The 26,386-nt window shown below is 33.6% G+C and overlaps 1 protein-coding gene across 3 annotated transcripts in view; it reads right to left on the bottom strand.

The window, feature by feature from the left end:
• Positions 1-26,386, bottom strand: part of LOC141456489 (dipeptidase 1-like) — a 411,813-nt gene that overhangs the window by 322,687 nt on the left and 62,740 nt on the right. For all 3 annotated transcript variants that reach the window (XM_074132531.1, XM_074132529.1, XM_074132530.1), the window contains exon 3: positions 10,760-11,021. In XM_074132531.1, coding sequence (XP_073988632.1) covers positions 10,760-11,021 — 262 coding nt within the window. The remainder of the gene's footprint in view (positions 1-10,759; positions 11,022-26,386) is intronic.

The following is a 26,386-nucleotide window of genomic DNA, read 5'->3' as shown; positions in this document are numbered from 1 at the left end:
GCCAAATGCATGATCCCAAGTAATATTTGTTTTGTAATTTGCTATTCTAAGGGAGAAAATGTAACTTATTTAACAAATGTAGAAAATGGAAATAAATTATATATAAGTTGCACCAACTTCATTTATCATTCTGACAATGTCAGAAATGTACGCTCACTATATAAAGAATTAGTAAAATGTCATTTCTCTAAGTCATATGGGGTAATTGAATATTTATTAATGTTCTGATATTCTCACATATTCGGTATATAATACTGTGCTAAAACTAATTAGAGCCAAATAATTAGGTTTTTTTTGTTAAATTAATGGAATCAGACACAGATCCAAAGGTGACTGGGGATTGAATAACCCTCTAAAGAATCTAATCATTCCGTAGGTACCATTTTGTTTTTGTCACATTTTGATAAGTTTTCTTTTATTCCATAATTTTGTAAAAACATTATTCGATCAATTTTCTGATCTTACATCGAAGATTTTACTCATCCTTGGGAAAAATAACTTGATCATCTGCAAATTGCATCTACACCTTCTAATTTACTTTTAGATGATTACATTTTTTTAATTCTATTCTCTATGGCAGTGGTTCTTAACCGGTGTTCCGCGAATATGGTCCAAGTGTTCCGCGAAATTTCAATTTTAAAGGTATTGAAAATTAGAAACTTAAGAAAGATACGAAAACAAAATATCGTTCCTTTTTTTTAAATTTGAATTTCCTACTACCGAAGCTGGCCTATCTTTTTAAGTCATAGTCTTTTACAGCATTTTTCCAGTGGAAGTGAATTAGTGATGGGCAAAATCGTTCATTTCAATAAAGAATCGCCAGCCACATATTTCTCATTAAAAGATTTTTTTTTTTTGTTATTTGTAGCAACGTACTTTTATGTTCATTATTTGATTAATTTCATTTTCAGAATTTATTTTTTAAAACTATGTAATAATTAATTATCCTTTTTAATTTTAATTAATACACACATCTCTTTTGAAAATTATATTCGATTTTTTATTATTCGTTAATTTTAAGTTCTTGCTAAATACCTAATTTCAAATTGTTTAATGTTAGTGTTCCGCGAGAAAGATATACAGGGCGACCAGAGTTATAAGCTCCACCCACTTTTCTTTTAAACGGCGGGAAATTTCGAAAAAATAAAAAACACGTATTCAATCATTTTTAGTCTAGTTTATTTTCAGTGATTGACCCATTTTTGGTCAATTGAATGAAATTGGCATTTATTTTTTCACCCTATGTCTTTAATTAACTTATATTCCAAATGCAGTAAATAAATAATTACAAAAAAATAAAATAATAATTTTGCAGTGCAAATTAAAGTTAAAATATTGGTTACCATTATTTGAAACACTAGTTGCTCTTTTAATTCATCTGAGTGATAAAGTAAAATTAAAAAAAATTACATTAGTTTTATTAACTGATTCCATTTTTGTTTACTGAGAGAGGGAGGTAATTGTAATATAAAGTTTCTTGAAGGAGAGTGTTATGGAAGTTTCAGGTCGTCACTCTTAACTCTCCATTTGAAAGTAAAATAAGGCTGCACCACTTTTTCAAGACAGCTTCATCCATTAACTAGAAACTGCAACTTTAAGAAACATTTTTCATATTTATTAGAACCTGAGTAAGGACAATATGAGTTAAATATTAGTCCTGATTTGGTACTTTTAATTAATGGGTAGGAAATAGATGTCCAGAAAGAGAATCTTGAAGTTCAAAGAAAAGTTACCACCATGTAACATATTTATCGGCAACATAAATCTTCAAGATACCAAGAAGGATGTGTCTAAAGGTATAGGAACTTTCAAAAAAAATCCTTAGCAATAATATTATGTTACTAGAACTTTTAACAATGAACTTCACAAGAACAACCTCAATGGTAGCATGCATAACACATTTATTTTACTTATTTTGTAACAAGCACAAAACTACAGTCGCCGATATTGCCTTTTTTAAAAACTAAGCTTGTATCACATAACTTGTTTTCATAGAAATATTATTATCAATACCACGGACAGCCAACTTTGAGTCGATAAAGATTGGTTAGCGGAAATTGAATTTATATTCGGTGTAAATATCCTGAGTGATTAAAGATGCTGGGGTTCTGCACCAATCATCAAAAACTAACAGCAAATTATGAAAAATATACCATTTGAATCTTCAGAATATAATTCACAACAACCATTATGTAAAATAAAGCTTCCTTAGAACCACAATTCCATATTAATTCAGAAGAAAACATAAGAATTAGTTTTCAAGCATCTCTATTCTTCCGATTTCAAAAACCATTCTGTTCCACCAATAGTACAAACTATTGCTTGCCAAACTATTTCATCTTCATTATTTGCTTTATCAAATGAAAAATTGTTCGACCAGCAAGCGCTCATCAGAAAATATTTAATAATCCTTTCTAAGCAGCAGCTTCTACAAACTCTACGGAAGAAAATTGTTAATGAACTCACTTCTAAAAGGCTGGTTACATTTTAGGAAAATTACAAGTAGAATTTCGAATCAGCATTATATGGTTAATAATTGAGAGAAACATTAAAGGCCCATCTCTGGGCTACTTAAGTAAAATTCTATTTTATTCACTTTTTTAAACATGTTGAATAAAAAACAAAAATCCACTTGTTTAATTATGCTCTTCAAAACCTTAGGCAAGGCATTGTTCTTTCGCCAGAAACACTGTCCCTCTACCGACTGAGAGAAGTATAATATGCTTGAAAGAGAAAAACAATTTCGGGACTCGAACACCGGCCTACTGTCGTAAACGGCCATTCTTGTTTCCTATCTCTGAGGTAATACATGTTTTTTTTCTGTTTAAGACAATGAGTTGAAAAAAAGAAAAGGAAGGCAAGAAAGCCGACACAAGGTAGATTCATTATTTACCAGTTGGATGGTTCTCTTTCAATAAAAGTTGAATCTTTCAGCAGAGCACTTGAAGGTCCATCATGGAAATATGATTGGGATACCAGATTTTATGTGTATTAAATTAAAGGCTCATCAACATTAAAGGTCATTGGCACCTGGAGCTTTTTACCGGAGTACTGTAAGCCTCCAGACAGTTACAGACATCACCAGAAAGTGTAAGAAGCTCCTAGGAAGAGAAAATCTAAGGGCCAGCAGCTGGATTCGAACCCGGGATCTCCCGGTGGGAATCCAGTACGGTAATCCTCTCCCTCAGATTAGATATTTGTTTAAAATACGAGCAATTTGTAGAAAATATGAATCTTTAAATTGTAATTCAACCTGCTCACAATTTAACACTAAATAATTTTTTGTTGTTCTTATTCTAAATTTTTTCCCTCGATAGCTTCTAGCTTTATTGTCAAAATTAAAATACCAGCAAATTTGAAAATTATATAAAGCGAACAAATAAAACAAATATGAAATGTATTGACGTTTGTTTATTATAAAAATGAATGTGCAACCATGTATAATTGATATTTCTCTGGGGGTCTATTAATGTTTGCAAAACCAGGCCAACTAACTAACATAGTTCACAGAAGTAATAATGAACTTACATCGCCAAAAGTACTGCTACATGTATAGGGCAACATGAACATGTATAGGACAAAAACTTGAAATTAGAGCAAAACCTACGCCCCCACAACCTTCATTTCTCTGCTATGTTTCGTTATAATAACTATAGCACAACTCCCTACATGAACGGTAAATCTATTAGGTTGTCTTTCGTTGGCTAGAGAGCAATTTAGTTACCTTTATTAAAGAATATTATTCAGGTTTTGACAAACAGTAAATATGCGCACAGGAAACCAAAAGTTACAAATTAATTCATTTAATCAAAAGAAAATTGATGATATTTGTGGTGGACTCCTCTTTCTCTTTCAGGTTTGATTAATATTTATTCTACTTTATTTTGTGCAGCGATGTTTTTTTTAGGTTCGAAGCCTAGTCAATGTAGCCACCATTTAGAAAAATATTCATGAGTTAAACAACAAAATACAAAAAGAAAGCTAAGGATTAAGACATCCCGCTGAAAGTCTTTCTCCATTGCAAATACCCTGGGTAATCATTCCGAAAACGGACCTATTTACATTAGGGTGTTTCATATTTCCGAAGTTGTGAAGCCATCCAAGAGAAGACTAGAAAGAGTTATTAAATCTCCCACTCCTTTATTTAAGGATTTTACTACTGTAAGTCGATGGGCTCCAAAGAATGATCTGGATTTGATACAGCTTCTGGACTCTTACCCGGATACAGACGTCAAAAACAGAGCAGTCACAGTTGCCAAAAGGCACCTTTGGTATCTGTCGGAAACAAACGTGGGATTGGCTTTTTTGGATGAACGTACTATTGAAGAAGTTAAACAAAGTATGGTTCAAAATTTGGAAACTAAACCTGCGAATAAGAAGGAATTGAAAAGATTAGAGGGTAAAAATCTAGACTTGGAAGGAAAAGACAAGCCATTTCGTTACCAAAAAACCAAGACGTTCTTTGAGTTATTTGAGATCTACGACGTGACAGAATACAGCAGCGATTCTCTAAGAAGCCACGTAAATGCTCTTAAAGTGGTCAATGATGCTGTAGAATGAGGAATAGTTTTGATAAAAAAGTTTAACGAATCGGTTAGAGGCGAATAACAAAAACAATTCTTGTTGAGGGCAGTCGAGTATCACAGAGAAGTCGTCACTAACCGAACGAAAGAAGAGATTACATCATATAAAATTGACTAATACACAAGTACCTTACATGTTCATAATGCATGCTAAACCTTGAATTTAGAGTTATTATAATTTTAAGTTTGTGATTTATAGTTTTTTCCAATAAATGTCATAAATATTGAGAATTTCGTATTTTTCCTAATTCTATAAAAGTGGTCAAAGTGTGCAACCTCTAAATATGATCAAATCTTCTCGAAATTTGTTATGCATAACTTTTGAATTACTGAGACTCGGAAGGCGAGCAAAGTCTGCCAAAATTTTATATTAATTTTTTTTCCCTCTACAAAATGAAACACCCTAATTTACATTTACCCGGACGTTCCTCTCCTCCTCCATTCATTCATCCCTTATTTCGACGAATATAATTCTCTCCTATCTTTTTTTATACCCTTTAAATACAACTTATAATGTTCCAGAGTTTGATCAGAATATGTTCACGACCCGCTCCGTTTGGCGCTAATAATGAGGGAAAACTATTATTGGAAAAGATTTTTTAAAAAAATTGACCATTTTCAGAATGGTCGCGAATTTCATTCACTAACTGAATTTCTGAAAATTGGAATAATATATTTATATAAATACATATTCAGTATTCCATAACTATTTTAAAAAAAAGTATTTGCGATTTGTTAGCATGATAACAACACTTGCAACGTTTGCCAGACTGAAGGCAGTTATGGACCTGTCAGTTTGAATTAGTAAATTGAAAAATATTGCTTCAAGCAATAAACTCTATCAATTTCAACAGAATATTTCTTTTATTCACTCTTTTGTCGATTCAGATTATTTATACGTTCTTTGTATGCAAATAGTTGTAAATTAGAAATATTTAATCTCAATTCTTAATGTTCAAAGAGGTTCTCTATTGGGTAGTAAATATCTGGAACATTCTCTCAATGGAATAAATATAAATAATGATTTTATTTTCAATTTTATGTATTAATGATTTAATAAATAACCTGATAGCAAGACTATTATTATTATTTTTGTTGACTTGTATTTAAATTTCAAGTATTCGTTTATTTATCTACACCACATTTATCCGCTGAGATCATATTATCTCTTAATGAGGAGCCCTAAAACGTGAATTGAACGAAAATTAGTTTGAATCACAAACTTCCGTTAAAACAGAAAAAAGTAAGTTTGAAGGGCTAGATAAAATGCTGGTGAAATTAATTATTTGAGAATTGAAACCTATTAAGTTTATTGAGTGAAATTATTTGATCTTTTTTTAAAATTGTACGGAAATATCATATTCTTGTTGTCCTTGTTAAAACTTGGCAATTCAAAAACAGTTGAGATTTGCGCGATTAATATTCGAGCCATAACTAATAGTTATTTATTTAACAAGTGTGGAAAGTAGTACTTTTCCTCACGCGAGGCAGGGTTTGCACGCACGAGCGAGCGAAGCGAGGCGAGTGCAAGTGCAAATTGCCGAGTGTGAGGAAAATACTTGACACACGAGTTAAATATTATATTTTTTCTGCAACCATTAGATTTATTAACTAAAAAAATTAAAAATTTCATTTTTACAGTCTACAAAAAGTAATTTATTTATTATAAACATTTATTGTTATATTACAATTATTTACATTACTTACGTATTTACATTACTTATTACATTTTCTGCTGTTTCTTTTATTGATGGAGGAGTGTTTTCTAAACAGGAATCGCAAGAATCCATTTTAAATTTCTATAAGGTAACACTATAACCTTTTTAACTGTTATAATTAAAAATATCTAATTATTTATTAAAGTATTATTTTTATTTCTATATTCCTTTCAATTTTTATTTTATTTTTTAATATTCGTTTTTTAATTATTTAGTTACGTTAAATAAGCTTATTAAAATTTTACAGAAAATATTTATGTTAATAACAAAACTTCTTATATCAAGGAAGCACAATAAAGTTTTTCCACACACTAGTGCGGAAAGTGACACTAATGGGAATTTTTCCCCACTAGTGTGGGAAGTTGGGCATTACACAGCTGATTTTAATTGAGTAATGAGAACTTCCCTACATGGTTGCAGAAAAAGTTAGTTTTCTCACATTTCTTCGCAAAGAGAGGCTCATTTTTTTATCACACTAATGGAAATTAAGATTTATTTCTTGTTGCATTGAGATAATACAAGAGCTAGTTAATACTAGATTGAATGTTAAACCGCCTACTGCAATTCCTAGTGGCGTCCAGTTTCTGATAGCAAACAGTGTCTTGCATATAAATTTACGCAATAGTATTAAATGAGCCAGCTTAATACTAAGCTCTGAACTTTGTAGGCGCTTTACATCATTGCTATAAAGTTTTGCTACCTAATCCAGCAATTTAACATCGCAAACTTCTCCAATATAATCTAGAAAAGGCGTTCTCATACAAATTTTAAGCAGATTTACAGAATGCGTTATAACTTTTAATACAAAGAAATGCTAAAATAAGTACAGTAGCATTATTTGGAAGTTGATTTGCTATAAAATTTTAGCTTAAAATAAAACTATAACTTGAAGTTCATACAACAAATTAAATTCTTCGAGTACGGTATCATGAAAATTCTACGAAAAAGGCACTTAACCCAGAGGGGTCACATTCTTGCAAAGGAATTACGCTTAAATTGTCTCCTAAATTAACAATTCTAGTTTTAGATTTTTGTTAATAATATTTTCAGAGCTCTTACAGTAACAATGTGAGATAACCTAAATATTTATTAAAATTTCGCTTAATTTTTGAATACCTGATGAATTTTTGTACTTCTTTGTTACATGAATTTTCTCTTACTGTAAAAAAAAAAAAGAATTAAGTTTTACAGAATAAAAGCTTTCCGAAATTCATTCGCGTCGAAAAACAAATATTTTGATAATTAGTATCAACTCGGCCAGGTCAGTGAAAATTAAAGCAAATATTGAGTGACATCACAAGCTTGGGAAGCTCTTCGGATAACGAGTCCAGTACTTCTTTAAAATTAAAAACTAATTACACAAGGCCCAGTATCTCTGGAAATTCTTTCAAGAAACAGAAAACAATAACCAGAGAAATTGCCAGGAAAGCTCAAACCATAAAGGAAGCGTTCAAGTCGAAATCGACCGCCATCCCGGCAATCTCACCCTCCAGTGGCCAGAATGAAACAAGCGAATAGACTCATACGTATAGCCCCATCGGGAGTTCTTATGTACAATACCTTTAATGTTTTTGCAGTAGATGATCAAATGGAGGTTACACCTACCCAACCTAAACGTGAAAGTAAGCCTCCGCCAATATACGTGAAACACGTCACGAAATACGCAGACCTGTGTTCAGCATTAACTTTAATAGTTGGTAAAGGCGCCCATGATAGCTGAGCGGTTAGAGGCGAGACCTGTAAAGCTAATATGCATTATTGAACGTAAAGCCCGCCTGAAAAATAATAGTTGGTAAAGGCAATTTTGTGTGTAAAACTTGCGCAACAGACTTAGTCATCAATTCAACGGTACTAGACCACTACAGAGCGATCATCCGTTGTCTTAAGCAACAAAAGGCTGAATACCCACACATACCAATTGGAAGAGAACAAGGCGTACAGAGTGGTCATAAAAACGGAATTATGCGAATTAGGGTATATGGTTCGAAATATTGCCCCTGTGATCCATCCCCTCACAAAACAAACCCTCCCTTTAATTTTTATCGGCCTTGAACCAAAGGAAACAATAAAGAAATCTTCAATATCGAAGTGCTAAATACCCGCATCAAGGTAGAGGAACCACACAAGCAACGAAGCATAGTGAAATGCAAACGCTGCCAGGAATATGGACACACGCGCAGCAATTGCCAACGTTGCTCTAGGTGCGTCAAATGTGCCGGCGATCACCTCTCCGAAAGCTGCCAGAACCTAGCAACACTCCTGCAATCTGTGCACTCTGTAGTGAAGGTCAACAAGTTCCTTTCCTTTCTTTCAGCACTCGGTCCTGGGTTCATCCGTGGAGGTGACTACAATGCTAAACATCTACCCTGGGGAAGTAGAGTGGCTAATCCTCCAAGTAATGAATTCTACAGCATTCTTACCCAAACCAGATTCTCTTATATTTCCCCATCCCAACCTACCTACTGGCTAACATCCTCCCGTAAACGACCTGATTTCTTGGACTTCTTTATATGTTCGAATATATCAGCCTTGCATACTAACGCCTTCTCTTTAAACGACTTATCCTCAGACCGTAGTCCTCTCACTCTTACCCTCGACATACATCCTTACAATACGCAACCTTACCCTACTCTCATCTACGGATCTATCGACTGGGACCTGTTCAGAGAGAATCTCGAATCAAGACTAACTTGAATGTTCCACTAATAAGACGGCAGAACAATTAGACGACAACGTACAAGTGCTATACAACAGAGTGTACACCATACCACAACACACACCAACTATAGAACTTCCTTGTACAACCTTGTACAAACCTTACAACCTTCCTCAGCAAATAAGACAGCTAATCACGCAGAAGCGCCGTGCCAGGGCTCTCTGGCAGCGCTCCCGGTACCCATCTCACAAACGACTCTTTAATTAGAATTAAATTCAATAAGAATCAATTTAATCAGAAAGAAAATTGCCAAGAAGTGTTTGAAAGTTACAAGTGAAGTTTACGAAATGGCGGACTTCTAACAAGTCTAAAATAAGAAAGCAATGTCCGAGACTTACGAAACCATAAAAACTTTAGAACAACTGCAATTATCCCGTTTATGCACCAATTAGACATCACTTTTATGGGAATTTGTTGTCAATGATGAAGTTTAAATTAGAATATGCTTCTTACAATTGTTGAAAAAAGATTTCAATGAAATCTTCTGTTTTTTAATAGTAGGAGCTTTAAAACTAAGATAATTTTGTCGAATTACATAAACATTAGTAACATTATTAATGAATAATTAACTAATAATTATTATTAAAGTTTGTTTGATTTTGGATTTGTTCAAGTAAATATATTTTACAGCTACTCATATGTAACTATTTCATTATTATTAACCCTAATTAACATTAAAGGCGCTTTAAAAATAGAATTGTATTGTAAATATCAAACTTGCACAAAATCCCTGCAATGTGTATATTTTACATCAAAAACAGTACATTTATTTATCCACTAATATAATGAAGCAAAAAGCTTTTATAATAACTTCTTTTTGTGCGCCATACTCCCTAATAATTTCAACTCTAATTTTCCATACTAAATATATGTTTATATCCACTTGTTTGTTACATGCTAAATATTACATAATATTATAAAATATTTATCTCAAAAAATAACTTTTTTCTTTCTTTTTTGTTCAAGTTTCAGATTCTGTTCGGCAATATTCATTACTAATGATAATTAATTATAGAGTGAAAACGAACTAAAAACTTTTGCTGCTCACTACTAACTTCTTTTCTTATAAACAGTAGAAATGTTAGTAATTATAATAAAATCCAACTATGGGGTTATGTCTAAGCTCTTAAGAATTTAGAACTTGCAATAAAAAAAAATCCTCCGCATGATTGTCAATGCTCCCTTCTATGTATCCAACTGAAACATTCATAATGACCTCGATATTCCTTTCCTGACCGATATAACCTTAATCCGCTATAAAATCCATAACAACTTATCCTCTAACACCGAATCCTCTAGTCTGTTGCCTCTCTTCTCGGACAATTCCAGGCGATTCTCCAAGACATCTTAAACGGCGATGGCTTCGTACTCTGCTCGAATTAATATATGGGACTAAAGATATCAAATCTCTTATGCGGAGGGTAGTCGCTCCCCTCATTATTGGTTAATTGTTCAGAACAGCTACTTTAATTATGGCAAAATTTTGCGGATGTAATAATAAAATACATTTTTAAAAAAATTGCAATAAAAACGAAACGGATGTATTTGGTCTTAAACTAAAGCTGCATTTTTGCATTGAATGGGATGGTGCGTAACGATTGTAGAGCAAAAAAGCCAAGGAAAGACAAGAAACGATTTCATCAATCATTCAACAATTCAAAATATAGCTCAAAAATTGTGCAATTAGTCCCTATTAAAACCCGAAATTATGAATTCAAAGGCATTAAAAAAAAAAAACTCACCTCCTGAAGATGTCTGTAATTGCCATTTGGAATATGATCACAGGAGCATCTATAATCTTCAGATGATGGTGCACAACTAATAATATCTTCTTCTGAATCAGAAGGTCGTCGCCTTCTAGCGGGCCTTGACGGTAAGCCAGGAATTGAGCCAGGTGCCAGCCCATGGGACGGACTTGGATATACATCTGATGGGGATGTCCCTCCATGTAAATAAGTACCTGGGCCCCATTGGCCTTCACAACAACAACTTTCACCGTAGTACCTGAAAAAAAGAAAAAAAAAAGAAGTTATTTAACTTCCAAAAGAAGTAAAATGGTAGTAAATTTACCCAGAAAGAGATTAAATTTTTATTTTTAAGAATAGTAAGATTATTTTAAAATATCCGCTAAGATTGTTTGTATCAAATTTGTTTACCGACTGTAAACTTTCACAGGTATTATAAAAGGATTTAAATTATTGTAAGAATCAAAATATTGTGTCTCGAAATGAAAACTTGTGCGAATGTTCAGGGCAGTAAGCGTACATTTTCAAGAGTTAACTGTTAAAAGAAATTATTTGATTTAAATTTTTAAACTATGGTACTACAGAATTGTATATATTCGTATAATAGTGTACTAAGGATGAGTTAAAACAAATATTTAATTAAATATTAGATAAAGAATAAACAAGTAAGAAATTTAGTACAGTAAAAGCTCCTTATTCGCGCTTCCTTCATTCGCGTTTTCACTATTCGCGGATTAAAAAAATGCGACCCAATTCCTATATTCGCGGATATTCGCGGAAGTACACTATGATAATAAAAGGATTCCAATAGGTATCCAACCCAATATCCTTTGTAAATGCCGTCAAATGGACTAATAAAAAAAGTAAAATAGATCTTATTACAACTTGGCCTAAAGTATGTTGTTAAATGATATCGCCGAGGACTTTGACATAAGCCGCCTTCGCCGCGATCGGTGTTTTTGAGAATGTAAACGCACAGAATGAAAGCAATTGTTCGTGATCCAGAATAGAAAAAATGGAAGTGGCGTTGCCATTATGGATCGAAGACCGCAATCAAAAAAGGGTGCCCCTGAGTGGTCCAATGGTCCGGGAGAAGGCAAAGTATCTTTACGCTCATTTTAAAGAACCTGATGGTAGTTGTAGTGGCAAGTTCAAACTTTGACTGCAAGCAAAAGCTTTTAAAAACTGCCAAGCAAGAGAAAATTACAAAATTCTTCAAACCATTGCCTAAGCCTTAAGATAATTAATCAAAATGTTCAAAAACTTCAATTAAATTGATTTTTTTATATATTAGTTTTTTTTTTATTTTGTCAGCTAGGAACGTATCCCCTATAATCCCATATAAATTACCATTCCGTATTCACGGTTTCTGTATTCGCGGCATATTTATGGAACATATACCCCGCGAATAAAGAGCTTTTACTGTATTCACTAAAGGTCCGATGAACAAGAGTTTGTCCTAATAAACGAAATTACGAAATCTATTTAAATAAAGGTAGACAGTAACGCTCAGAAGTCCGACTATTTCTGCCTTCATACCCTCTATGAAGGAGGAGGACATAATGCTTGAATGACGTCGTATTGACAGCTGGCGTAACGACATGTGTTTTGACCTGGAAATCATACTGACATCCCTAGTCAGTTCCTCAGTTCCTAGATTTTGGTATTTTAAATTAAGTAAAAAAATAACGGACTTTGTTTTTGTTTCCCGTTCCTTATAAGTACTATTATTTCTTCTCATTGATGCTTGACTTCATCAAACCACTTAATTCCCAGTTTCCATCCTTTGTTATCTTCTTATCTCTTTCTTCATCGAATCTTCTTACTAATAGTCGGGAAGAGATTGGATTTTTTCCATTACAAGCCTTCATTTCCAATATAAGGCCTTTCAAAATAACGAAAAACAATTATAAATAACCTGTATCTCCTTAAGTCAGAAGCAATTTAACTCAAAATTAAAATAAAAAAAAATACTTGTATTCCTTTGGAATTAGCGCGCAGTTCTGATCTACTTTTTTATCCGCTTTTCTATTATTTATTTATTTATCTGTTTTATTGCTTATAAGAAATGATACATTTCTATAGCAAGAGTCTGGCCTCTGCTAGTAATAACAATTTAAAAAGAAATAGCCACTACCCATTACTTCCACTTGGGAAAGATAAATTCTAAATAAAATAAAAGTGTGATATACAAAATCAAAATCACCTCTCGTTACAAATTATTTCTTAAAAACAAAGAAAAATAATGAAAACTGATATATTTACAAAAAAAATAACTTAAATTTGATACTGATAGGAGTTTAATTCTGCGGTGGAATTTCTTTACAGCTGATAAATATAATTCTTACAAATCTGTACCTCTCATCCAGAGCACCAGTAATGAAATAAAACAGTTTAATTTTTCTTTGCTGTCAATATCAAGTAAATTAGTGTACACCTCATTGTTATTGGAGCTTATGTACCAATTTAACAATCTTTTTCTTAGTGAATTATAGAAAGAACATTCCAGCATAAAGTGATTGATATTGTCTCTTTTTCTTTAAGCACAAGAAAAACAAACCCTTTCATAGTCAAATACATACATGGTTTATCCTTTATGAAAAATCCTAGGATACTTAGTACTGGCACTTTTCTATTATTTTATAATATATCTATCAAATACATCAGAATTTCTAATATTTTATTGATCTTAAAGACAGAAGTTCATTCATTGTTACCTAATTGTAAGCTTTGCATGATTCTTCGTCATTTGGAGATTTTTTTTTGTATTAATAAATTTACAATTTGTATTGAAGTAAATAAGGTGTAAGGAGAGCAAGACATGAAGAACAGAAGGAGAGAACTCTCTTTCTACTTGTGTAAACCCATGACAGTCCCGAAGGAAATATCAGGGCCAGTCAGCGAGGAGGATGGTCAGGTATGTTGGGAGAGGCGAGTGACAGTACGAAATGATCAGAACAGAGAGAGAAGAGAAATGTATGGTATTTTGTCTTGGCGAGTTGTAAGGAGATCACATAAAGAGAAAGGGGCCATGAGGACTTCCCCTACTGCGGCCTTGGAGGTTTTACTAAATTTGCCCCCATTGCACATATATATTCAAGGCGTTGCAAAGGCCGTTGTCATTAGGCTCATGATAGGATAAGCTCCCATTACCCTCAGGCATGGAGGAGCGTATCAAGAGTTATACGAGGAGCTGGAGGCCGACCCAATTCTGGGCCTGCCTTCGGACTTTATGACTCCCAAATATAACAAGCCTTTCAAAGTCTGTATTGGGGACCGGGAGGCTTGGAAAAGTGGACCCCCAGTTGTGGGAGATTCGATGTGGTACACAGATGGCTCCAAGATGGAGGAGGGCGTAGGAGCGGTAGTGTACGGGGCGAAACCGAAATGTAGTTTTTCGGTTAGCCTAGGAAAACTAGCTACAGTTTTTCAGGCTGAGCTAGCTGCAATTAGGTGCCACCGAGATTAAAGGGCGAGGAATTATTAACTCTAAGGTCGTAATAAAGTCAGGCTGCTCTACGGGCAATTAGTTCCTACCAAGTCAACTCATGGCTGGTTTGGAACTATCTGGGTGCCCTGAAGGAAATTAGTGTCCAGAATAAGGTCTTTCTAGTTTGGGTACCTGGTCATTCAGGACACAAGGGGAACGAAGTGGCAGATTTATTGGCCCGGGAAGGCTCTGCGGGACACTTCGTTGACCCGGAGCCCTGCTTAGGGGTTTCGAAATGTGTTAAGTCTGCGGCCGTCAATGTATGGGTGCAGAGTAGGGCTCAGGAGTGGTGGCGTGCCACCACTGGGCTGAGACAGGCGAAGGAGTTCATCAGAGGCTATTCGCCGAGGCTGACCGCAGAATTAATCCGTCAAGGCCGTGGGGCTATAAGGATAATTGTAGGCCTATTAACGGGCCACTGCAGGCTCAGAAAACACATGCATCGCATGGGCCTGGCAGAAGATAGCCTTTGTAGGTTCTGTCAGGAAGAGGAGGAAACGTCACTGCACGTGTTGTGTCAGTGTGAGGGGCTCGTATGGCTAAGGATGTTACTTTTCGGGGAGGAAAAACCAAGGCCTGAGAGCTTTATCCAGGAGCCACTCTCCAGAATTAAGAGTCTGATTAAACGGACGGGTCTGGAGGGTGAGCTCTAAAGCCGGGGAGCCACAATAGATCCATGGGGGTCGCGGTGGCACAGGCCTTGAGGCCACCCTAATTTAATCTAATCTAAGGTGTAAGGAGAGTAAGACATGAAGAACAGAAGGAGAGAACTCTCTTTCTACTTGTGTAAACCCATGACAGTCCCGAAGGAAATATCAGGGCCAGTCAGCGAGGAGGATGGTCAGGTATGTTGGGAAAGGCGAGTGACAGTATGAAATGATCAGAACAGAGAGAGAAGAGAAATGTATGGTATTTTGTCTTGACAAGTTGTAAGGAGATCACATAAAGAGAAAGGTTTGTGACGTTAAAAAAGAGCATCAATTATCTGTCGGAGTTACTTAGATTAAAATATTTGAGTAGTCCAAACTTTTGCGGTTTAGCTGGACACCACCAGCTCTAGACCATACGTCCTCTCTCAAGGCTTGATAATTGTATTGTATATTACTGTTTATTTAGAATGTCTTTCGCTACCTAGTCTTATGTGTTGGATCCTTGTAAGACATTTGGATATCACCAGCTCTAGGTAGCGCAACAAATCTGTCCAAGGAATACAATTACTATCTCTTAGAAGAAAAAAGAATTAGAAAAATCTCTTTCTTCAATTCCTAATTTTTTGTTTTTCTCCCTCTGTAAAACAAGTTACATAATACCCATATCAGATTTATGAAATAAAAAAAAAGTCCAGGCATGGAAATGTTACGCCCAATGCTCCAGCCTGCGGCTAAAAATCTGACAACTTTATTATAAGCTAAGATATATAAATTACATATTATATAAGCCAACCACTTCCAGAAATAATACACACAGATGATGTGCATAAAAAGGTTTCAGTTGCCAAATAACCTGACATTCTTATCAATCAACCAGACAATTTAACAAATATAAATTAAAAACTTGTTTCCCCACTCAGATAATCATTTGTGGAATGAATTATTAAATGTGAAAAAAATGAATAGTTAAATGAATTATTTCCATTAAAAAATTATTAACTAGCAGATCAATGACAAGATTGATAAAAGAGTGGCGTTCCTCTTTAGATTCCAATTATCTCAAAGCCAACTTTAATAATGTAAACGGATGAAAATGCAACGCCCAAAATTTCAGATAATGCCTTGAAATTATGGAAGTTGGACACCATTCTGTTGAAACTACTTATAATTCTTACTTAATAGATTTTATTCTGTGATATTTATACAAAGTAAATAAAATAAATTAATTAATTAAATCATTTCATTATTTCCCAAGTTTTGAAAATATAATTTAAAGTATAATGAATTCTAATTTCATGACTTTATTTAATTTCCAGCTATAATAATTCACTGATTTTTCTTTTTTTACTTTAAGTATATCATCATTACTGAAAGTTTAATGCAAAATTTATGTTGTTTTAATTAAATTTTAAAATGTAAGTTTTCTAGAGGCAAGGGCTTCCTTTATAAGGACTAATGATTAATAAATAAATAAAGTGCGAGGAATCTACATGTCGGCGTAATAGCATGAGAAGAGGAACAGATTCCTTGGTGGGCTATAACATTAATCACATTCTCTCTAGCCTTTTAGTATCTTGTCATAACTGCAGTAAACGTCTTAATTATGTATGAAACAGAGATTGGATTCTAAATCGATATTGCTTTTCTCCTTCTTACTTAAGTAAATTGTTACTTATGCGATAAATTTAATTGGTCATTGCAAATAAAAAGTTAAAAAATATTGAACAGTAAGAACTACGAGGGTCGTTTGAAAAGTCTGTGCAAAAATAAAAACTACTTAATTTTTTGGGGTAAACCTTTTTTATTTTTCAACATAGTCTCCTTTTAGGCTTATACACTTCGTCCAACGCTGCTCTAGTTTGTTTGATCCCTTCCGAATAATAGGATTTGTCCAAGTCTGAAAAATAGCCATTCGTTTCTGCAATCACCTCCTCGTTTGAATAAAATCTTTTTCCCGCCAGCCATTTCTTCATATTGGGGAACAGTGTTTCGTTTTTTCTCTTTCTTAACAGATTCTAAAGTATCTTTTGAGTATATTTGTCATAAAAAATGTTATTTAAAAGTTTCTGTTGATCTGACGGAATATAAAGATAATTTAAACGAGAATGACCACTTTGAACAACAGTTGAATAATAAATTTGTTAAGTAGTGCTTTTTAAACTGTAGGTCGCTGAGTTACTATAAGCTAGAGGGAATATTTCCATTCATAAATAAGCGTAAAACAAGATCTGGAATTTTTGGAAAGCTATCCTTAAAAAATAAGGGGACAAAACAAAAGTGAAAATTCTTAAACCGAGTCTTCGACAACAATCCAAACCGGATTTAAACCTTCTATGGAAAAAGACATAAGAGTAAACTTGGTATAAATTTTAAACAACAAAACCTGGCCTGAAGAACCCAACTTCAAACCGAAACAGTCAACTTTAAAATAAGTAATGTTTCCTCTTTTTTCTCAGAAGGGAACCATAACCTAGAGTTGATCTCTTAAAACATAATGCCGAGCAAAGAATCCAACCAAGATGCTCATAGAATATACGGCAATGTCTAATCCTATTCGTAACTCAAAACATAAAATGGAACAAAGTCTTACTTTGATATTTTGCTTAGATGTCATCAAAAGCTGCGTCAATTAGGTTTTAATCAAAGTCAGTCCAAACCGAAAGGACCTTAGTTTACCTTTAGAAAACAAAGTATCTAAGTTTTGTGGTAAAGAAATTCAAGTTCTAAGCTCACAGTATATTTCGCGGGACTGTAGTCAAATGGATGAGAAAAAACTACAAAAGACCTTCTCTGATAATAAACTGTGGATAGACTATTACAAAAATAAATAGATTAATAATTACTGTTTACAGAAGGTGCTGCCTTATTATTTTCCAAACCCTTTATTCAACAAAGTGGTATTAAAAATACTAATTAATATTGTCTAAACAGATTTTAAATAATGTATAGCCTATTAGAGTGGCAAGATATATTTTTACCTTCTTTAGGTGAATCAATACAATACCGTGAGGTGCCATTATAAATTATACTTAGGGGATTGAAAAGGTCTGAAACACTGTTCTTAATACTGAAGATGCGATAATAATTTACTTACTTATTTTGTGCGTTGTGAAAATAAGAGTACAATAATTATGCAAGTAACTTTTTGTTAAAATTCCACTATAAATTCAAAAAAAATGACAACTCACAAACGGTCAAGTGCTCAGCACAAAAGTGTGTGGCGTAATTAATTGAACGCACAGATTCCGTTAGATTAATTCAATTCTCAAGAATAAGAAAAACTTTAAAAATTTCTGATTTCATTTAATAATGAAATCACATTTAAAAAGTAGAACGTGTGGTAATGCAGCAGTTATTTGCGCTTGAATAACCAACATGGTCGAAGGCTTGTGCCGGATCAATTGCCTTTTGTTATTTACTTAAGATTATCTGATTGATCAAGAATGTTGGTATATTTAATTATACCACTTGTGACGTAAATACACTGGATCTGAATTATTTGCATAAAGCCTACACAGACTCAATTTTCCGCAATCTTAACTTATTGCCAGCATAAAATAAGTTAAAAACAGAGCTAGCCTAGATTAGAAACAAGCATTTTCATTCTTAATTAAAAAATACAATTTTCCGATGAATTACGTTTGAACCGTTCAACCAATAACTGCCAAATGCAAGCAGTCGATTTGGTTCATAGAGTGCCAAAGCATTCTACATTAACATACAATTTTGGTTCCGTCAACTTAAAGTCTGTTGACCATTTATTAAACACTGTTTACTTTTCATTTTCCAAATGAAGGCTACCTGTAATGGTGTTTGAGGAGATGTTGGTTGTAGATGTTGATGGATAAATAACACCTTGTATTGGTATAAGATATTATATATGTATTTGACTGACTGCCAAGGACTGTATACTTTACACTACAAGAACAGAACAGACTGACTGACGTGGCTAAAACGATGTGTACAATTAAAAGTGTCAGACTTTGAACAGAATCTCCTTTTTGACTTTCCTCTCGTTTTTATATACATTCGCCGAGCCTCCCTTCTCTGTGTGCCGAGGGGGCTGTCTCTTTCTCTCTGGCTAGAGTGGGTGAGTGGTGGGGTTTCACTACCCTTACACTACCCTTTATGTTAATTTTAGCCCTGGCCATAAAAGTAGATGTTAGGGACAGAGAAAGCTGAAATCTAGGTGAACAGGAAACCAATTCGGTGTTTTTCCCTTGCATTTTACTTTTCATTTTCCAAATGAAGGCTACCCTTTATGTTTATTTTAGCCCTGTCCATAAAATTAGGTGACATTGAAAGAAAAAGTATAAATCTAGACGAACTGGTAGCAAATTCGGTATTTTTTTCGCTGTATTTTACCTTTAATTTTCCAAACGAATTTATTTTCAATAATTTGATCAATAAAAAGGCAGGAATGTGCTACAAATAAGACAGCTGTTGGTAGAACATTAATATCAACAAGTGGTAGAACTACGCATATGAGATTTAATAACTTCATTGCCATAAATTCATATGGACAAATCATGACTAGGAGAATTACCCGGAATGGAAAAAGAGATGACGCACTGGGAGATTATGACGTGCAAATAAGGTGTTGTGTAATTTCTTGCAGCGGATTGAAGTTACCTCGAATAGAAAATGATTATTGAGGTCATTATTATGATTTGTCCAGATAGAAACATTGTAGGGAACATAGAAGAATGGCCGAGGATTCTTGATTATAAAGTTCGGATTATTTGGATGTTGGAACGCTTTTGCACAACTACATACGTCCATATTGGTTTGGGTGAAATGTTGTATAAGAATGGGTTTTACGCTAGATATAAGCTTGATCTGTCGTTCAAGCTGTCAGTGTCTTGTGCTTATTTCTTGTTGCTTAGTCGTATGTGAGCGTCACATGCTAGACTTCTATCGATGAACAGCCCAAGGTAGTGTCCGTCATCACTAATTGGGAGAGGAGTTTTGCTACAAAACATAGCATTATTATTTTTCGGAGTATAACATGCAGTCTCTTGGTTCATTTACTTTTATTACATAATTACTGCAGCCAAAAGAATGAATCAGAAATGTATAAAGAAATGTATTTCATTTGATCACTAATCAAACTACAGCTTATAATCACAAGTTTAAATTTAATTAAAACTTTTTTATTTTAGGCGATCAAACTGTACTTTACATCCAAATGGCACGTCAGTCAAAAAGCCCACTTCTCTGCTTAACTCTTGAGTACAGTGGTATAAAATTTCGGCATTTTTATAAAGTTTAGATTAGTCTTAAATTTTAAACGAAGAAATGGCAGCATTGTAAACCTTGGAAAGTGAATTTTACTCAATCGATATGAATACGTAGGCACCAATTTTGTCAAAAATTAATTTATATGCACTTGCTTCGCATTCATAGAAAGCACACCATTACTTGTAGCAGCACGAGCGAAGGAAGTAAAGTAATCACAACTCAATGACGCTCTCTCTGCCCCTTGTACTCGTACATGGTGGCCACTACTACCGCTACCTCTTGCTGAAACCCGTAAGGGTTGTTGTTTCCGAGTAGAAGCACAGTCAGAAGATGATGTTCATAATCATTACAACTTAAGCAAGCTGCAGTTAATTTACGAAGACTTATTCGAGTCGCAATAAAAACCTAAATGTACACTTCATAATACGCTTTTACAACTTACACTCAATTCTAAATGAAATAAATTCTAGAATCAAACAAATATACCCTACATTACTGTAAATGTGTCGAATATATACTTGGGTATTTTATGAACTCGAAGAAATGACACTATTCTCGACATTTTTCAAATTCCACTCACACTACCGACAACTATATATCTGAAGTAACAAAACTAGTTTGGTGCCTACACATAGAGGTACAAAAAGAAAAGTAGTGAATCAAGAATGTGCAATGAAGTCTGTAACAAAATCTTTCGAAATACACCAAACAAGATGAATTGAGAAAGAGTGATAGACAAAAAAGTTGACTTTTTCGATAAACCAAGTGATCAGAAAAGTTTTCAACTATTTCTAGACTTCTCAATATTTTCACGTCTTTCTTATATTGTACTTTACTTTCTCACTCATTCTATCCTCTTCTATCTCTGTTTAAAGGAAAACCTAGGTTGAATTTCCATAAAGACGGTTAAAATTTGAGAACAACAAATTCTGTCACTTAACTGGCTGTTTGCTGTTTGAGTTATGAAAATTATAAATTCATACGATGCCAATTTGAGTTAATAAATGTAAATTATTTGGGTAAACATATGAGGGCGAAGATGCGACCCTCTCAGTTTGTCACCCCATACACGTACACCCTTCTATCAAACCGAATGCTTGTATCTAATCTACATGCTATTAACATTTCATTTTAATATTAATCCATTAATTTATTACATTTTATTGTTCTAAGTGGAAGTTAGGTTAATGTTTTAACATCAATTCTGTATCCTTAAACAAAAACTGTTTTGTTGAAGAACTTCGCTACGATTCTGTTATTTACAATATGAAGCCAAGTTAACAGGAAAAGAAACGATGGAAAGTTTGTTAAACAATCGCAAAGTATTCTTTAATTGCTATTTTCATAAAATATTCGACAAATTAATTAAGAAAATTTAAAAGTACTGTTCGTATCTATGACCCAAAACTTCGAAAGAAAAGAAAACCCAAGACAGATGGCGATTTGGAAAAAAAGTGCTTTGTATCTATTTCAATAAAAGCATATTTTTAGTAAGAAAAATATATTTAGAATACATTTTCTGGAACCCCCACACTAGACTTAAAAGAACAGAACTAAACAGACGCTAAAGACTACTTAAAAGATTCTTAGACGATAGATCAAAACTCTTTCTGGTCAACAAAAGACTGATTTATACTACTATTTTGAAACCCATCTGGGCGTATGGAATAGAGCTGTGGGGTTCAACTAAACGGTCCAATCTCCTAAGGATTCCATCGCTACAATCTAAAATACTTCGAACTATCGTAAACGCTCCATTTTATGTCTCCAACCTGACTATACACACTGACCTTAACATTCCTTTTGTCACCCAAGTTGCTAAAACAAGATACAGAAAACTCCACTTCAACCTGCAATCCCATATAAATCGTCTAGCTCAAAATCATTCTTCTAGAACTCTTCCTGACAACCCGACAAGACGTCTTAAAAGACAGTGGCCTCGTGATCTCCTCTCAAGTGAAGAGAGTGACTTAACCAAATAATGTTGTGGAGTGTTACCACTGGGTAACTTCTCCACTCATTACCTTATCATTTATTACTCTATTGTATCATTGTTACTTATAGCGCTAATGCGCTGATTGTAGCACAGTAAACGAAAAAAAAAACACACATTTTCACATCCTAGAAGCCATAGCGGAGAACACACTCCAATGACTGGTACTTTGAGAAGTTTCTGTGGGCGCCAAGTCGGGCTAGTTTAAGAGAAGCACCTTGGCAAGCAATCTATCTTATCATTTCATGAACACCAAAGTTTGTTTGTCTTTAAAAAGTAGTCAGTGTTTCAAAGCAAACTTAATTAATCACTCAAGATAGCACTAAACAATTTTTTAATTAAGTTAAAAAATTAGGTTCACATTTAATTAATCATAAAACATTGTGCTAGTACATCATTAATTTAATCACTTTTAGGAGATTATATAATTTACAATGATTTCAAAATTAATTATTCAAACCCTAAATTACAACGAGATGACCTTTAATAGTCTTACTGATCACTAAATTTGATAGAACATAAATTAATGCAATTAACTATCTGAGTGCCAGTACAGCTTGAAGTGGCTCTCAGTGTCATGGTAGGTCCCAGATCTGCACAATAAGCCTCCTACCATAGTTGTCAATGTTACTGCGGTGGCTCTCAAATAACGGGGTACCCAACAGGATCCTTGTACAGGTTGGACATATAATCCAGCCTGCGCAGCCACATTCGGTATTCTAACTTACCGAGAAGATGAATATATAGTTTTCTTGACAGCAAATTGTTAAACTTAGGATGGAAGATTTGCGAGGAATCGGTCAAATAAAACAACTCGTCTTTTTGCCAACGTTTCGACAAATATATAGTCCTCTTCAGGGCCTGGATATTACAAATAGCCACGTAAGTTTCAATAATTATAAAGAATTTATTGTATTTTACTGTTTATGTTTGTATTACTGATTTTTACTGATTTTCTATGTTACTGACTCTGTAAATTGTTTTGTATTTGTAATATCCAGGCCCTGAAGAGGACAATATATTTGTCGAAACGTTGGCAAAAAGACGAGTTGTTTTATTTGATCGATTCCTCGCAAATCTTCCATCCTAAGTTTACCGAGAAGAGTTTATTTGTACTTTTTTGTTGTAAAGCAGGTTTTTCTTTTAAATAGTGCATGCATGAATTCAGATTATTATTGTATTGGTTGGAATAGAATTAAAATAACCGTGTTTTACTTTGCACTTCTTCAAATGAAATGCATATTTATAAAAGAAAAAAATAGATACAAGCCGACAATAGAAAAAGATTTCCATCCCAGCAGGAAAAGTGGGCATGCATAGTTAGAGGACGTTAGCCGGAAGCTGTAGAATTTTATTGCTAGAGACAAGATAAAAGCTTTTCCTTAGAATATCGTCCTGTGTTACTCACATATATATATATATATATAGAAATGTGCTCATCTGCACGATGTGTTATTCAAATTTATACTATATCTTATCCTTTATTTCCATATGGAATCATTCTTGGAACTAGTGTTTCTTCCGCTCCGAATTAGAGGAATATCGATTTTACAATACAGATTACTTATAAATTTGATATTAAGTTAAAATCATAAACATTTATTTGTTGCTTTGCTCCAGTTATTTTTTTAAAAAAGTTTAGAACCCTCAACTGGTATCGTCGGGTCAAATTTGATCCACGCGTTTTCTTTTGCGTGGCATTTTGTAGAAATTAACTATAAACATCTCCCCTTCCCTGAATTCTCCTCTTTCATCCTCAACAACAATCGACCAGACAAATCAGTCGTTCTTGAGCAGTAAAGTAAATAAAATATAGGTTTTGGGTCAAATTTGACCCGACAATTTACGTTTTTTCTTAATATTCTTTATTTTTATGTTTTGGAGTTTGTTTTCTGTTCTGTTTTTTAATATTATCCTCTAATATTAAATATTATATAGTAAATATTACATAATATTTAATATTATTGCTGATAACTAGTTCTGTTCAGTTAAGCTGGTCCATGAACTAGGAAAGCTAAATTTGTCTTACTCGGGGACATTACGAAAAAAATAAAAAAGAAAACCCCTCTTATATAATTCCAAATAAAGAAAAACTACCGTCGGAACTTCATTGTTTGTTTTTACTGGCAACAACACGTTGGTTTTTTGTACCAAAACAAAACAAGTATGTTATACTCGCATCATGATTATTCAGTACTTGCAGAATTGTGGGAAAACTATTCTCTTTTTTTCTTTTTTTTTAATGAACATCTAACTTTAAGAAAATAACGTTTTTCAATCGATATTATTTTTTGTTTTCAGGTTTTTGTAATTTAAAAATAATGTAAAAAAAAAAAAGTGCAACTTTTGTAATTTTAAACATTTTTGTTTTGGTTTTTAATCTTAAGAAACAAATTTTTAAAAAATATTCATCATTTTCGTTGGCTAAATAAATTTTCTAAGAAAAACTAAGTCGAATTTAATTATATCAATGACTTTTTAAAAGTAATGTGCATTTAAAGTTTCGGGTCAAAGCTGTCCCGACGATATCAGTTAAAGTTGAGATTTTGTGGATATCAGTTAAGGTTTTATTTACATAGTTACCATGTTATTTAGCTTGAAACAAATTCTTTGACGATTTGTCGAAATATGTACATAAAAACGGTGGAAAACAGAATTAAACTTCATACGCGGCCATTAGACTGAGACAACACTGATGTAATCAAGGCCAAAGTCATTTAACAGCTTCTCTCAACTTTACTGTAGTTTGCACCTTCCAAGAGGAAACTGATCTTGTATCTAAGATGGTTCAGTTTGTGATTCCACTGCAGCTTATAAAAAATGACTTCCTCAGATTCCTTAGAGATTTTAATCCCCTTTAAAGGGTTGTCTGGTCTTGCAGGCCTTTTGAAGGAGGATAATCTTAGTTTTATGGGATTAAAAGAAGCTAATCCCTATTTCATTGGAACAATACGTTTAGTTTGTAAAACACAAAACAGTGTCCGCAAAACACATCTGACTACAATCGTCAAATCATCAAAGCCACCATAGATGCCTTCCTATGAAATTCTGCAAGAATTGTTTAACGGGAATAAAACGCCTCTAGGTTGGCAGTCTCTACATTCTGTACGCTCAATTAATGATGAGTTAAGGTGACTGGTTGTAATAGTCCTTCCAACAGACTTCATTCCATACATCGGCAATTGGTTGGCAATTCACTCGTCTTGTTTATGATTTAACCAATCACCAGAGAATTGATGATGGCTCTCCCTACGTTCTGTCATCTCTACAGAGTCGGTGGCGCGGCAGTGGAGAGTGGCCACACTTTGAGATGCCGTCTGAGGTCTTTTGAAGTTTATGAACCAGCCTCTGACGGATTGGTAAAGATTTTGCAAAGAGACTGTCAAAGTTTTAATGCAACACACTTTGATAAAAAATTCAATTTGTAATTAAGTATTGTTCATGATGGTAATCATTCTTTCCTGGTCCAGAGCAGCATATGAAAAAGCAATTTACTTTAATGAGAATATTATTCATTTATTAATTGTTCTTATACTTCGAGCTAGAACTTCCTTCCTGCATAGTAATATGTTTGCTAACTTCTCATCCAAACTAGTTCTGTTTTAGAATTTATGGCCGAGCCTCTTTAGTCAAGAAATCTTGATTTACTTTTGATTGAATAAAATAACTTTTTCCGTACCAGACAGCAAAATCATGGTCGCTGTTTTAGAAACATGTAATTAACATTTCTTTAAAAGAAAATATTCATGTAATTTAGTCTTCAGAATGGAAAAAACAGAACTCATTGAGTATTCAATACATGTTCTTCAGATTGTCGATTATCAGATCGATTTCGTGCAAGAAGTAATAAGAACTAAGGGAATGGATATTGAGCGAGTTAAGATGTGATTAAGATTCTGTACGAACTATTCCTACGTAATTTCAGCTATTAGTAGTCTGTATAGAATCACATAAAATAGACATCAGGACTCAACCAAAATCGTAGTAGTGCTAATAGGGTAGGACTATACAAACTTTGACAAAAAATAAAAACTACCTTTCAACGAAACGTTTTTAAATTATAATCTCACTCCTCTTTTTCTGCAATAAAATTAAAGTTAACGTGATTCCTAATGCAGATTCCAATTAGTAATTATAGGTATCCGATTTATATAAGTTCTACGATTTTATACAATTATTTTTTCCCAAACTCCTAAAATAAGTATACACCAAGTACAATCTTTTACAGAGAAAGTGTAGTCAATTTCAGT

The sequence above is a fragment of the Rhodnius prolixus genome, unplaced genomic scaffold (genome assembly GCF_049639745.1).
Source record: "Rhodnius prolixus isolate KJV_2025 unplaced genomic scaffold, Rpr scaffold_4, whole genome shotgun sequence".
Lineage (NCBI taxonomy): Eukaryota > Metazoa > Arthropoda > Insecta > Hemiptera > Reduviidae > Rhodnius > Rhodnius prolixus.
This window is presented reverse-complemented; position numbering and strand designations above follow the sequence as displayed.